Source organism: Geotrypetes seraphini, chromosome 12 (assembly GCF_902459505.1).
Source record: "Geotrypetes seraphini chromosome 12, aGeoSer1.1, whole genome shotgun sequence".
Classification (NCBI taxonomy): domain Eukaryota; kingdom Metazoa; phylum Chordata; class Amphibia; order Gymnophiona; family Dermophiidae; genus Geotrypetes; species Geotrypetes seraphini.
The window spans coordinates 73,868,856-73,884,752 of record NC_047095.1 but is presented as its reverse complement, the minus strand read 5'-3'; the positions used below and the strand labels follow the sequence as shown (position 1 = coordinate 73,884,752).

Sequence of the window (15,897 nt, the reverse complement as noted above, 5' to 3'; positions counted from 1 at the left end):
CACAAAACACTCCCTTCCTTCATTTGCCTTCAGAAGGGGAGAGGTGTAGTGTAAGACAAAAATCCTTATCAGTACTCTAAATGAGGAATTGCATGCACAGTACTTGACAGTTTTTGAGGAAAGTAAGCACCTCAGAATCTCTGCAGAGTCTGCCTCTGGTGGCATTTTGTTTCTCATATATGAGGTTTTTAGTGTCTACACTTTCATCCTTTCTTCCCCTCTTCTAGACCTGAAGCTAATGAAAACAGCTCAGTGGCTGCTTGAGCAAACTCCTTGTTTATGTCTAGGGAGGTATAATTTCTGTTGGGTTTAGCACCCCCAATCATTTAGAAAAGTTGGCTTCTCTGCCTTTTGTAAATAACAGTGAGAATGTTCACCTTTATGGCCAATCTGCTTAACCAACAGATTGCATCGTGTTATTTCAGCTCATTTTTAGGCTCCATGACCACAAATTTCATGTCATTATTTCCAGTAGCTGAGGTTACTCTCCTATCTCTCACCTTCCTACAAAACATGAAGGGAAAGGCCTTCTTGAAGGACTTCCTGAATCTTGCACCCATGAAGCCATAGACAATGGGGTTGATGGAGGAATTGGCATAAGACATGCAGTTGGCCCAAGTCTTGATCTTGTAGGTAGTGTAGTTGGCTTTGAAGTTGGGGTCAAAGCCTTGGAAGAGGCTAAAAAGCTGAATGGGTCCCCAGCAGATGGTGAACAAAAGCACAATGACCACCACCATCTTAGAAATTTTACTTCTCATTGCAATGGTACTTTCAGATAATAGCTGAACCTGAAACGATAAGCAAAGAGGCATAACAGGTATTTGTTAATAGTTTTATTGTCTCTGCATGTTTTGCAGTCAGAAGTCTCCAAGAACACTTCGATATTTAATTCTTTGCATGTTTATCTGTCATTTGGGCTTCTAGTTTTACAGTTTCAAGCTTAGTCAATCTCTTGTCTTCAAGCTGGTAGAGATTTGGAATGGACTTCGTAACTATTAGACTGATAGGCCAGCTACAACAATTTCGTGAAGCACTGAAAACTCTGCTGTTCACACAATATTTAAATGGCTTAACTATAATATCAATGAAATGATGATAATACAGCTCTCACTTTTCTCATTCTCTTCTTATGTACTCTAGTCTTAATTACATGTGAGCCGAGTCGAGCTCCACTGAGAGATGACCTGGTATATAAATTGAAGACTAGATTAGAAAAAAAATTCCAAATCCCAGAATGTTATAGAATTGAAATCAATAAAGAGTGAACGCAGAAACAAATCAGAGTGTTCATGTAAGTATCTTCTTAGAGAGCCAGAATTGAGGCTGAGGATGTATGTATGTGCTGGCTATGAACCGCCTAGAATGGCTGGTAGGGCGGTATATAAAAAATAAAATTATTATTATTAAAGGCTAATGCCAATAATCTTAAACTTCTCCATTTAGAAGATCAATATTGGAGGAGGAATGGTATCCAGGAGAATCTCGGAGAGAGTGGGAACTTGAAGGCCTTGAGCATGCGCAGATGCTTAAGGCCCGGCAAAAAGGACGGCAGATCTTCGGGCACTGGCATGTCCTGTGCGTTGGTGCCGGGTGCCAGATGGGGGTAAGCGATGTGTTTGGGTCGGTGGATGGGTGCGTGGGGGATGCCAGATCGCAGCGGGGGGAGGGCGACGCGAGCGGAGGTGATGCTGGATCGTGGGGGGGATGCCGGATCACGCGGGGGGGTGGGGCCTTCGTGAGCAGGGGGAGCAATGCCGGTTCTCGGGGGTAGAGCAGTGCCGCTGGCCGTGGGGGGGGATGGGAACGAATCAAGTGAGTTTCCCTTACTTTCTATGGGGAAACTCGCTTTGATATACGAGCAATTTGGTTTACGAGCATGCTTCTGGAACGAACTATGCTCGTAAAGCAATGTTCCACTGTACAAATATTTAAAAAATGGAAAATAAGTAGATTTTTTATTGAAAGTGCCAATGTTGATGTGGGTAGCAACCTCGCACTAAGGAAGTATAAAAGGGCAAGCGTGGCAAGGAGAGGTACTGCGCTCTTAGCAAGATAGAAGCATAGAGTATGACGGCAGAAAAGGGCCGACGGCCCAACAAGTCTGCCCACTCGAATAACCCACCCCCCCTAAGCACTTCCTCGAAGTGAACCCACATGTTTATCACATTTATTCTTAAAATCGAGCACGTTGCTGGCCTCTACTACCTGAAGTGGCAGATTATTCCAATGATCAACCACCCTTTTGGTGAAGAAATACTTCCTAATGTCCCCATGAAATCTCCCACCCCTGATTTTTAGTGGATGCCCTCTTGTCGCCATAGGTCCTGTAAGGAAAAAGATGTCTTCTTCCATCTCCATACGGCCAGTAACATATTTGAACGTCTCTATCAAATCTCCCCTCTCTCTGCGTTCCTCAAGAGAGTATAACTGCAACCTACCTAGACGTTCTTCATATGGGAGATCCTTGAGTCCTGAGACCATCCTAGTGGCCAATCTCTAAACCGACTCTATTCTCAGCACATCCTTTCGATAATGTGGCCTCCAAAATTGAACACAGTATTCCAGATGCGGTCTCGCCATGGACCTGTAAAGCGGCATCACCACTTCGGGCTTTCGGCTGACGAAACTTCTCCGGATGCAACCCAGCATTTGTCTAGCCTTGGATGAAGCTTTCTCCACTTGATTGGCAGCCTTCATATCTTCACTAATGATTACTCCCAGGTCCCATTCTGTAACAGTTCTAGTTAAGGTCTCATCGTTCAGAGTGTAGGTTCTGCAAGGGTTTCCGCTACCAAGATGCATAACTTTACACTTCTTGGCATTAAAGCTCAGCTGCCAAATAGTAGACCATTTCTCCAGTAAAAGTAGGTCCTATGTCATACTGTTGGGTACAATACCTCCGCCCACTACATTGCATAATTTAGCATCATCGGCAAATAATGCAATTTTACCCCAAAATCCCTGAGGCAGATCCTGTATGAAGATGGTGCCTGGGGTAGACCACCCCACCCCTCCCTGAAAACTCTTCTCTTCGATAATTAAATCTTTACGCCCCTCTATCCCTCTCTTCTCTTATGCCTTTCCTTCAGTCTTCCCCTGCCTTTTCCCTTCTCTCTCTGTAAGTCGCCTAGGGCTTGCACAGGTTTGTGCGACACACAAATGGAAGATTAGATTAGACTTAAAACATTTTTCAGTTAGCTCTCAGAAGCCAACACCTTCCCCAGGTCAAGACAGTAAGCTGCCCTGAGAAAGGAAGTTTTGGTCTCTGACGGTCTGGTTTTTGCTTTCCTCCATCTTAAGTCTCTTTCCAAGATTTTTCTCTCCTCCCTTTCGGCTTTCTTCAATTTATTTTTCTACATCTATGTCCAGATTTAACTAATTCTTATCTAGTCTTCAAGTTCCCTCTTTATTAAGGTCTACCAGCAGCTTTTCATTTCTTTCCCTCACCCTGGCTCTCTTTTACTTCCCCTATTCTCAGTCTTTCACTAACTCTGCCCTCTTTCTCCACCCCTTCTATACAGTGTTTGCCCTCTATTTCTGCCCTTTCTTTCCCCTGCCATCATTATTTTGCGTCTTTCTGTTTCTCCCCTCTTCCATCCAGCATCTACCTCCTTCTATACAGTGTCTGCCTCCTCTCCCCCTTTCCATCCAGTAACTCCACACTCTCTCCTCCATCAGAATCCCTCCTCTATCTCTTCCCCTTTTCATACAGTCTACCATCTCTCTCCCCTTTCACTTCCCCCTTCCATCATCTCACTCCTGTCTCTCCCTTCTTCTATCCAGGCTTCAGTCTCCCTCCTATACAGCTTATTCCCCCTCCCCTTTCCATCCAGCATCTCCCCCTCACTCCCCTTCCATCAATATTTCCATCCTCTTTGTATCTCTCCCCTTCCATTCGTCTGCCCCCTTTGTCCCCTCACCTTTCATCCAGCATATCCCCTTTCACTTCCTCTATTCCATCATCTCCCTCCTCTGTATCCCACCTCCCAACATCTGCCTTCTCATCCCCTACTCTATCTAGAATCTGTCTTCCCACTTCTATACATACAAGAAGACTGAAAAATTTATAGCTAAAATCTACTATCAAGAGTTTGTCTAAAAACAAGCTTAAAATAAGTAAATGTTAATAAGATGTGAATGCAGATTAAAAAGCACAGTTACTCACCGTAACAGGTGTTATCCAGGGACAGCCGGCAGCTATTCCCAACATATGGGTGATGTCATCCACAGAGCCCGGATGCGGACAGCTTCGCAAGCAGACTTGCTTGAAGAACATGCATAAGTGCCTTCCTGCCCAGTACAGGGCATGTCTCCTCAGTTCAGATAGCTAGTAGAGAAGCCAACCAGGGGAGGTAGGTGGTTTGTGAGAATATCTGCCTGCTGTCCCTGGATAACACTTGTTACGGTAAGTAACTGTGCTTTATACCACGACAAGCAGGCAATATGTTCTCACATATGGGTGACCAGTGTTCTCCCCAGAAATTTTTTCCAGTCGGGTGGCATGAAAAAGTAGCCAGGTGGGGCGGGACGTGGAAATTTGGTGGCGGGGAAAATTAAATGTGTACTATTTTACTAGTTAATTTTTATTAATTATTTTCCAATGCTCAATATGACTTCCTTTTTTAAGGTCTGACACTTGTGCCAGAATATTTTTATTAAATTTAAGAAGTATCCAATTCTAGAAGTGAATAATTAGATATTTGCCCTCTTTCAAATGATATAAAGCAGTGTTCTTCAACCTCTTGACACCTATGGACCGGCAGAAATAAAATAATTATTTTGTAGACTGGCACCAGTCCGTGGACCGGCAGTTGAAGAACACTGGGCTAAGTCGTGGACTAGACCCCGCCTATCTCCAACCAATCTCCACTCCAGACCCCGCCTCCATAATAGTACTAATTGTAACACCATTTTTTTCCATTCATTTCTCATGTATACACACACACAATATAATCGTATTAACAGCACATAATGGTTAACCACAAAATTAAACTACACAAAGCACACTATATGCTTCTCAATATTAATTCCTACCAGAACACAGATAACCCCATGCAAATACAGGACAAAAAACTAAAAGTACTAATATATACAAACAAACTCTAAGATGCAAGGCTCTGCCTGCAGTACAACCCCAGAGAAAAAGAAACAAATGCATTTCTTCCTGAACAGACAGCAGATTTAAATCAATCACTAAATTCAAAAATAAAATCATTCCCCCTACTATTGTTGTCTCTCTCCCTCCCTGCTGTGCCTTGCTTTCTGGTCTGCTCCCTGGTGTTATCTTCGGGCCGGCTCCCTCTTCCTCAGTGCTGCAGTGCACAAAGCTGTGGGCAACGGCTCCTCGCAGGTCCCATGCCTCATCTGGAAGCCTTCCCTCTGACGTTGCAACTTTCCATGCTTCTTTAGTTTTTCCAAAGATGCTGTAAAATACCATCACATGAGCATCTTTGGAAAAACTAAAGAAGCATGGAAAACTGTGGGAAAGTAAGAAGCTTTTAAACTTGGCAGGGCTAAAACATTATCCAGTGTACCAGTCTGATGAATCAAATTATTTATTTTACACATTAGTATCTCGTTTAAGCTAAAAGGGAAAAAACAAAACACCTCAAGAACAGTAGAAAAACATGCAGGCTGTCAGTCAAGTCAAATTCTGTAGCTGCTGGATATTATTTCCATCGTCGTCTTAAATGTGTTGTTTTTTAATTATTTCATTTACTATTTTTGCTCTGTCTTCACTGGTGTAATCAGGTCGTAGGTTAGCAGCAGAAGGGTAAGAAAGTGAAGTTGAAATGGGACAACATTGAGATCCCAAACTACTGGAGGAGGTTTGAGAGGTTTGACATTGAAAAGACCTTTCATAAATCTGGAAACCACAGGATCTAACCTAATCTAATACTTGGTTTTGTATACCGAGACTTCAATCTAAGAGAGCTCAACTCTGTTTCCAATAGTTAGATTACGCTGAAAGAAACATATTGAATGGATCTCAAAAATAATTAATTACCAAAGTGTTTAGTAAATAAAATAGTTTTCAAAGCCTTATAAAAAGAAGAAAGGGAACCAGAACTTTTCAGGAAAAGTGGAAGATCATTCCAAAGTTGTATGAACTTGAAGGACAGAGAGAGGCCAAAAATCTTGGTTCTTTTAATACCTTTACTAGATGGGTAGGAAAGCTTAAGTTGTTGATCACCTCTTGCAAAAGAGAATCTATAAAGATTCCAAGATAAAGGAACTAAGGGAGTAAAAATACCAAGAAGAATTTTAAAAACAACATAGGCACACTTAAACTGGATTCTAAAATACACCGGGAGCCAGTGAAGGTTGAAGAGCAGTGACGTCTCATGATCAAGCTTACACTTCCGAAAAATCAGTTTGGCAGCAGTATTCTGGACTAATTGTAATCTGGAGAGACAGGTTTTTCTGATTCCGAGGTAAAGGGCATTACAATAATCGAGATGAGATAGAATAATCGATTGGACCAAAATGGAAAAGTGGTGTTGATGAAAAAGGTGTCTAACTTTTCTCAACATGCGTAGATTGAAAATACATTTCTTAATCACAGAGCTGATCCAGTCCTTAAAAGAAAGCAAGGAGTCAAAAAGAACTCCCAGGATCTTAGCAGATGAGCAGAAAGTGGTTTCCCTTCGATAGGCTGATGAAAAGCAGCAATTGCACTGAGATGGACTCAAATGGATGTGGATTTGAGGCAGAATGAGACAAATGGAACAGGTAATCCAAAACTGAAGACAAGGAGGTAGATTGAGGTTCCTTGTGATGAATGGTGCACCAAGCAGAAAATCTAGTCCATTTCTGATTGTAGCATTGTCTAGTGGTAGGCTTCCTAGAAGCCTCTAAAATATCCTCTACAGATTGAGAAAACTGTAAAGTGGCAGTTAAGTTGAGAGGTACCAAGCTGTCAGGTGTAGAGACTGCAGGTTGGGATGAAGTAGAGACCCCTGACTCTGTGTAAGGGAAAAACTGGTAGAAGTGTCCTTCCGGAGATGGAAAAAGGATCCAACTGAGGAAAATCACCAGGCGCACAGGAAATGCCAAAAAGAATGCCACCGAGAGGTTAGAAAAGCAAAAGGGAAATACGAAGAGGGGCTGGCCAGGGAAGCAAAAAACTTCAAGGCATTCTTCAGTTACGTAAAGGGGAAACGACCAGCGAGAGAGGAGGTGGGGCCGTTGGACGATGGGGATAGGAAGGGAGTGATTAAGGAGGATAAAGAGGTAGCTGAGAGGTTGAACACGTTCTTCTCGTCGGTCTTCACGAGAGAAGACACATCTAATATACCGGACTCAGAGGAGCTCATGATTGGGGAACAGGCTGAAAAATTGGAGCACATAGAGGTAAGTAAGGAGGATGTCCTCAAACAGATAGACAGATTAAAATGCGGCAAATCACCGGGTCCGGACGGGATCCACCCAAGGGTTCTGAAGGAACTAAGACAAGAAATAGCGGGCACAATCCAGCATGTTTGTAACCTATCCTTGAAAACTGGAGAGGTACCAGAGGACTGGAAATTGGCGAATGTCACACCTATATTCAAGAAGGGATCGAGGGGTGACCCCGGGAACTACAGGCCGGTGAGCCTGACTTCAATTATAGGGAAGATGGTGGAAGCTATGATAAAAGACGGCATTTGTGAGCACATTGAGAGAAATGGCCTACTGAGAACAAGCCAGCACGGATTCTGTAAGGGAAGGTCGTGCCTAACGAACCTTCTGTACTTCTTTGAGGGAATAAGCAGTCGGGTGGACAATGGGGAACCCATCGACATCATTTACCTCGATTTTCAGAAGGCTTTCGACAAGGTACCACATGAAAGGCTGCTTAGGAAACTGTGGAATCACGGGGTGGGAGGGGATGTGCACAGATGGATCGAGCACTGGCTGTCGGGTAGACTGCAGAGGGTCGGAGTAAAGGGCCAATATTCTGACTGGCGGGGAGTCACGAGCGGTGTGCCACAGGGATCGGTGCTGGGGCCGTTACTCTTCAACATATTTATCAATGACCTGGAAAAAGAGGCAAAGTGCGAGGTTATAAAATTTGCAGACGATACGAAACTGTGCGGCAGAGTTAACTCCAGGGAGGAGTGTGAGGACCTGCAAAGGGACCTAGACAAGCTGGAAGACTGGGCAAACAAATGGCAAATGCGCTTTAACGTGGAAAAATGCAAAGTCATGCATATAGGGAAAAAGAACCCGTTGTTCAACTACAAATTGGGGGGGGCATTGTTGGGAGAAAGCAATCTTGAGAGAGACTTGGGTGTGCTGGTGGATGCATCACTGAAGCCATCTGCACAGTGCGCAGCGGCCTCAAAAAAAGCCAACAGGATGCTGGGCATCATAAAGAGGGGCATAACTACCAGGACGCGGGAAGTCATCATGCCACTGTATCGAGCGATGGTGCGTCCGCATCTGGAATACTGCGTTCAATATTGGTCGCCGTACCTCAAGAAAGACATGGAGGTACTTGAGAGAGTCCAAAGGAGAGCAACGAAACTGGTAAGAGGGCTGGAACACTACTCATATGCTGAGAGGTTGGATAGGCTGGGGCTCTTCTCTCTGGAAAAAAGGAGGCTCAGGGGTGATATGATAGAGACCTTCAAGATCATGAGGGGCATAGAGAGGGTGGATAGGGACAGATTCTTCAGACTGAAGGGGACAACAGGTACGAGGGGGCACTCGGAGAAACTGAAGGGAGATAGGTTCAGAACGAATGCAAGGAAGTTTTTTTTCACCCAGAGGGTCGTGGACACTTGGAATGCGCTACCGGAGGAAGTGATCAGGCAGAGTACGGTACAGGGATTCAAACAGAGACTGGATGGATTCCTGAGGGATAAAGGGATCATGGGATACTGAGAAAGCTAACCAGAAAATAAATGTAGAAACCCAACCAGGTCGTGCAGGTGCAAGACCGGAGGGCTAGGACTTTGATGGGAAGATAGGACTCAATTAGGAAACCGAGGTGGCATGGGGGCCCCTTCTGGTGATTTAGACAGGTCGTGACCTGTTTGGGCCGCCGCGGGAGCGGACTGCTGGGCAGGATGGACCTATGGTCTGACCCGGCGGAGGCACTGCTTATGTTCTTATGTTCTTATGTTAAGTAGTGGCTCCCTGCTGCTGAGTTGAAGTAGAAGGGAAAACCAAGGTTACCTGGGCCACCGAGGAGCGATCAGAATCATGGTGGCATGTTCCTGTTTGAGTTTGACAAGTGTCTTGAGAATGAGAGGGAATGGAGGGAACGCATAGAGAAACCGATTCGTCCATTGCAGTAGAAAAGCATCTGCCTCCAGTCGGTGAGGGGAGTATATCCTGGAGCAAAAACTGAGGCAGTTTGTTGTTGTGGGGAGACACAAAGAGATCTATCTGAGGAGTCCCCCACTGAGAAAAAATGTGATGAAGAGGCGAGGAATTGAGTATCCATTCGTGAGGCTGTAGAAGATGACTCAATTTGTCTGCCAGACTGTTTTTCTCTCCTTGAATGTAGACGACTTTCAGGAAGGTGTTGTGAAGGATTGCCTAATTCCAAACCTTCAGAGCTTCGAGGGAAAGATCCTGTTCGTCCCTGCTTGTTGACATAGTAAATGGCTACTTGGTTGTCTGTCCGAATTAGGACTACCTGATCGTGAAGAAGATGCTGAAAAGCTTCGAGAGCATTGAAGATCGCTCTGAGTTCCAACAGATTGATGTTATACTGATGATCCGTGGTGGACCAATGGCCTTAGGATGGAGACCATCGAGATGAGCCCCCCAAGCGTAGGTCAAGGAATCTGTCTTGAGGACCTTTTGATGAGGGGACGTTTGAAACAGTAAAGCTCTGGAGAGATTGGAAGAGAGCATCCACCAATGGAGAGACTGTCTCAACGAAGGAGTCACTCTGATGTGTTGAGAGAGTAGGTCGAAAGCCTGAGCCCACTGAGATGCCAGGGTCCACTGAGGGATTCTGAGGTGAAGTCTGGCAAAAAGAGTCACATGAACTGTAGAGGCTATGTGACCTAGGAGAACCATCATGTGTCTCACTGAAAGTGAAGTGAGGGATGACACTTTGTGACAAAGTTGAATGAGAGCATCCAGACGCTGCTGAGGAAGGAATACTCTGAATTGTACAGTGTCCAAGACAGCTCCGATTAATTGTAGAGCTTGAGAGGGCTAGAGCTGATAACCTACACCCCAGGGTGCTCAGGGAGTTGTGTGATGTCTTGGCAGAACCGCTATCCACGCTCTTCAATCTCTCCCTTAGTACGGGTAACGTCCCGTTGGACTAGAAGACAGCTAACGTCATTCCACTCCACAAGAAAGGTTCCAAGATGGAGACGGCAAACTACAGACCGGTGAGTCTCACATCAATAGTGAGCAAACTAATGGAAACTCTAATCAAACGCCAATTGGATACGATCCTGAACAAGGAGAATCTACGGGATTCCCGTCAACATGGATTTACTAAAGGGAGATCCTGCCAATCCAACCTGATCAGCTTCTTTGACTGGGTGACGAGGAAGCTGGATGTTGGGGAGTCCCTGGACATCGTATACCTGGACTTCAGCAAAGCATTCAATAGTGTACCACACCGCAGGTTGCTGAGCAAGATGAGTTCTATGGGATTGGGCGATACATTGACAAAATGGGTTGGGAACTGGCTTGGAGGTAGGCTTCAGAGGGTGGTGGTGAACGGCACCCCCTCCAAAATGATGGAGGTGATCAGTGGGGTGCCGCAGGGCTCGGTCCTGGGCCCGATCCTTTTCAACATCTTTATAAGAGACTTAGCAGAAGGGCTGCGAGGTAAAATGACATTATTCGCCGATGACGCCAAACAGGGCAATGTAGTGGGCAAAAGCACAACGGACATAAATTCAATGCCCGACAACATGATGCACGACCTACCACTACTGGAGCGCTGGTCTAGGTCCTGGCAACTCAGCTTCAATGCCAAAAAATGCAAAGTCATGCACCTGGGCAGCCAAAATCCATGCAAGACTTACACCCTTAATGGTGAGATCCTAACAAGAACTGAAGCAGAATGAGACTTAGGGGTGATCGTCAGTGAGAACATGAAGACTGCCAATCAAGTGGAGCAAGCTTCATCAAAGGCAAGGCAAATCATAGGTTGCATATGCAGGAGTTTCGTCAGCCGTAAGCCTGAAGTCATTATGCCATTATATAAATCCATGGTGAGGCCCCATCTGGAGTACTTTGTGCAATTCTGGAGGCCGCATTACCGTAAGGATGTGCTGAGACTTGAGTCGGTCCAGAGAATGTCCATCAGGATGGTCTCGGGACTCAAGGATCTCCCGTACGAGGAACGGCTGGATAAATTAAAGCTATACTCACTCGAGGAACACAGAGAAGGGTGACATGATCGAGACATTCAAGTATCTCACGGGCCGCATCGAGGTGGAAGAAGATATCTTCTTTTTCAAGGGTCCAGCGGCAACAAGGGGGCATCCGTGGAAAATCAGGGGCGGGAAACTGCACGGGGACACCAGGAAATTCTTTTTCATTGAAAGGATAGTTGATCGCTGGAATAGTCTTCCACTTCAGGTTATTGAGGCCAGCAGCATGCCTGATTTTAAGGCCAAATGGGACAGACACGTGGGATCTATTCACAGAGAAAGGTAAGGGAGGGTCTTTGGGGTGGGCAGACTAGATGGGCCATGGCCCTTATCTGCCGTCTATTTCTATGTTTCTATGAGCTGGGATTTGGGAAAGTTGATTGGTTCCTCCAAAGCTTGGGTTTCGAAAATAGTCCGTTAGGTCGCTACAATAACCCCTGGAGATGTTGAATCTTTGAGCCAGTCGTCCAGGTACAGGAATACCTGGAGACCATGGTTCCGCAGAGCTGCTGCTACTACAACGAGGCACTTGGTGAAAATTCTTGGAGATGACGCCAGGCCGAAGGGTAGCACTCTGTATTGGAAATGCAGATTTCCCATCAGAAATCTGAGGAACTGTCGAGAGGCTGGATGAATGGGAATATGAGTGTAAGCCTCTTTGAGATCTAGAGAACATAACCAATTGTTCTGATCTAGAAGAGGATATAAGGATGCCAGAGACAACATTCAGAATTGACTAAAAATTTGTTGAATGCTCTGAGATCCAAGATAGGGCGCAGATCACCCATCTTCTTCAGAACTAGGAAGTAACGGGAGTAAAAACCCCTGCTCTGCTGTTCCAAGGGAACTTCCTCGATGGCACGGAGACGAAGCAGAGCTTGAGCTTCCTGGAGAAGAAGGGTGATCTGTGATGAATTGGAAGGTGTGGTCGCTCCAGAGGAATGCATAAAAGATGGAGGGAGGGAGGAGGGAGGATTCTTGAGTGGGCAGACTTGTTGGGTCATCGGCCCTTTTCTGCCGTCATACTCTATGTTTCTATGTTTCTCTTGAACATAAGAACTGCCATCTCCGGATCAGACCTTCGGTCCATCAAGTCCGGCGATCCGCACACATGGAGGCCCAGCCTGGCGTAATTTTAGTCACCCATATCCCTCTATGCCTCTCGTAAGGAGATGTGCATCTAGTCTGCTTTTAAATCCTAGAATGGTGGATTCCGCAATAACCTCCTCTGGGAGAGCATTCCAGGTGTCCACCACTCGTTACGTGAAGCAGTTCTTCCTGATATTTGTCCTGGACTTGTCCCCCCCTTAGCTTCAGTCCATGTCCTCTTGTCCGTGTCACATTGGACATTGTAAAGAATTTTTTTTCCTGCTCTATTTTGTCGATTCCTTTCAGTATTTTGAAAGTCTCGATCATATCCCCTCGCAGTCTCCTTTTCTCAAAGAAGAACAATCCCAGTCTCTTAAGTCGTTCCTCGTATTCCATACCTTTTATTAGCTTGGTTTCTCGTCTCTGCACCCTCTCCAGCAGTTGTATATCCTTCTTTAGGTTGGGAGACCAATGTTGGAGGAAGATCTGGTGGAATCTGGAGGAAACGAAGAGAGTATCCTTCCTGGAAGATAGACAGCACTCAGAGGTCTGATGTAATCATTTCCCAGTGGTGGTAAAAATGATGGAGACGCCTTCCAATGGGAAGGGGAGAGGACAGAGGCAGAACGATGGAGGTTATGCTCTGTATTAGATGGTCAAAAAGTTTGAGAGGCCTTAGGCACAGCAGGAGTCTGAGGTTTTTGCTGCTGTTGTGGTTGTTTCTTAGGAGGCGCTCGTATATAAGGAGCTGCTCTCTGTGGAAAACGCCTCTGGTAAGATGGAAGAGGCCTGAAGCCTTTAGAGGTAGAAAGCTTAGGCTTAGGTCGAATGATGGTAGCAAATGATTTCTCATGTTCAATCATTTAGTAGCTGCCTCGATGGAGTCATCAAACAATTCATTGCCCTGACAAGGAATGTTGGCCAGATGGATCTTGAAGATTGGGGTCATGTCTACAGTGTGGAGCCAGGCAAGCCAGCGCATTGCCACTGAGAAGGCAGTGACCCTCGAGGAAAGTTCAAATGCATCATAGGAAGATTGAAGAAGATGCATGCGGAGTTGAGTCATAAGAACATAAGCAGTGCCTCTGCTGGGTCGGACCAGGGGTCCATCATGCCCAGCAGTCCGCTCACGCGGCGGCCCACCAGGTCCAGAACCTGTATAGTAACCCTCTATCTATACCCTTCTATCCCCTTTTCCTTCAGGAAATTGTCCAATCCCTTCTTGAACTCCAATACCGTACCCTGTCCTATCACACCATCTGGAAGCGCATTCCAGGTGTCCACCACCCATTGGGTGAAGAACTTCCTAAAATTGATTCTGAATCTGTCCCCTTTTAATTTTTCTGAATGCCCTCTCGTTCTCGTAGTTTTCGAAAGCTTGAAGAATCTGTCCCTCTCCACTTTCTCTATGCCCTTCATGATTTTGTAAGTCTCTATCATATCCTCTCTAAGTCTCCGCTTCTCCAGGGAAAAGAGCCCCAGTTTCTCCAATGTTTCGGCGTATGAAAGGTTTTCCATACCTTTTATCAAACGTGTCGCTTTCTTCTGAACCCTCTCGAGTATCGCCATATCCTTCTTTAGATACGGCGACCAATATTGGACGCAGTACTCCAGATGCGGGCGTACCATCGCCCGATATAACGGCAGGATAACTTCTTTTGTGCTGGTTGTAATACCCTTCTTGATTATACCTAGCATTCTATTTGCTTTTTTAGCGGCCGCTGCGCACTGTGCTGATGGCTTCATGGTCTTGTCCACTATCACCCCCAAGTCCCTTTCTTGGGTACTGTCACTCAGTAACAGCCCTCCCATCGTGTAACTGTACCTCAGGTTTCTGTTTCTTACTTGCAAGACTTTACATTTCTCTACATTAAACTTCATCTGCCATCTCGTTGCCCACTCTACTAGTGTGTTCAGGTCCCTTAGTAAATCTTCGCAGTCTTCTTTAGTCCTAGCCCCATTAAATAGTTTGGTGTCATCTGTGAATCACATGCTGAAACTCTGGAAGATGGTGTTGAAGAATATATTTGAAAAATTCAGGCAGGGTGTCAACCAAATGCTTGAAATAAGAAATGAAAACAAAATTGTAATTCAAAACTCTAGTTGCCATAAGAGAATTTTGATACAAACGATGACCAAACTTGTCCATGGTTCTGCCCTCTCTTCCAGGAGGGACAGTGGCTTTGGCAGGATTGGTTTTTCAGAGAAGATTCCAAGAGAAGGGACTGATGGGATAACTGAGATTTCTTGAAGCCTTGCAGTGGACCATCCTGTAACGAGATTCCAGCTTTCCTGGTACAGCAGGAATGGAATAAGGTGTTTCAAGATTCCGCTAGAAAGTTTAAGAAGTCTATTGATGGGCAATTTAAGAGACTCCGCAGGAGGATGATACATACCCATTTCCTTTAAATACTTCATAGAGTATTTGGAATCAGAGTCCAAAGTAATATTGAGGTCCTTACTCATTTGACGTAGGAAAGAAGAAAAAGATATCTGCTCCAAGGAAGGGTGACCTCGCAAGGCAGAGAAAGAAGGTGAAGCTTCTCTGGAGTACTGATACCTGAGGTCTGAATATGTAGGTAAAAATGACTCGCTGAAAGAATGGATAGAATCCCTTGCAGGAGAAGAAGTATAGGTGTAAGGCTCTGGAGGTGGTGTCCTTGACTTCGGAGTTGGAGGCCTCGAAGAGTCTCGAGGCCTGGAGAAACAAGGCCTGTCTCGAGAAGAGGATCTGTGCCTCGATGGATGCCTCGACTGATGTAGAGAACTGTGCCTTGAACCAGGCAGGTCTCGCTGAGAGAAACATCGAGGACTTTTTGCCCTATGCCTCGGAAAGGGCGATGCCTTATGCGAGGAAGGAGGGCTGGAGGCTGGAGATCGAGACACGAAAAGGGTCTGAACTCCTTGTGTCGAGGTATCTCAAGGCACTGACAAGGACTCGACTACTTGAGTAGTGTGCTTATGCTCCATGTGAGACACTCGCAAAGACTCGACTCCTTGCACAGAGTGTGTAGAATCCTCTTGAGGTACTCCCAAGGACTCGACTCCTTGTGATACTGCTAAGTGCTCAGACTGGACTGCAGGAAGCAGAGTCGAGGTAGGAGTATGTTTGGCAAGCATATTACCAAATTGGCGATCCAAAATGGTCTGGATCATAGCCTCCAAATGTGACACCGAGACTTGAGGATCTGGTACATTTGGTGTGGCTATAGTCTCCGAGGAAGAGGAGGAAGAATGATTCTTCAACTTTGAGACATGCTTCTTGGGCAGCTTGATAACCACTGCTGGTACCTGACCTGAGGGAGGTAAGCGTCTCCTCAGGAGAAAACTTAGCAGATTTGTTTGAGGACGAAGACCTGCCGAACGAGGAGGGTTTGATTAAGGTCGAGGCAGAAGGCGAAACCCCTGTGAGAGAAGCTTGACCGGATTCGAGGTTAAGACCAGGGAAAGTGGATCCATACCACCAAAG

At 45.6% G+C, this 15,897-nt stretch overlaps 1 protein-coding gene across 1 annotated transcript in view; it reads right to left on the bottom strand.

Annotated features, from left to right (window-relative positions):
- Positions 1 to 370: 370 nt before the first annotated feature.
- LOC117346131 (G-protein coupled receptor 54-like) overlaps positions 371 to 15,897 on the bottom strand; it is a 76,057-nt gene continuing 60,530 nt past the window's right edge. Inside the window, exon 5 of the mRNA XM_033915536.1 lies at positions 371 to 788. Within this exon, the coding sequence (XP_033771427.1) occupies positions 417 to 788 (372 nt within the window). The 3' untranslated portion in view covers positions 371 to 416. The remainder of the gene's footprint in view (positions 789 to 15,897) is intronic.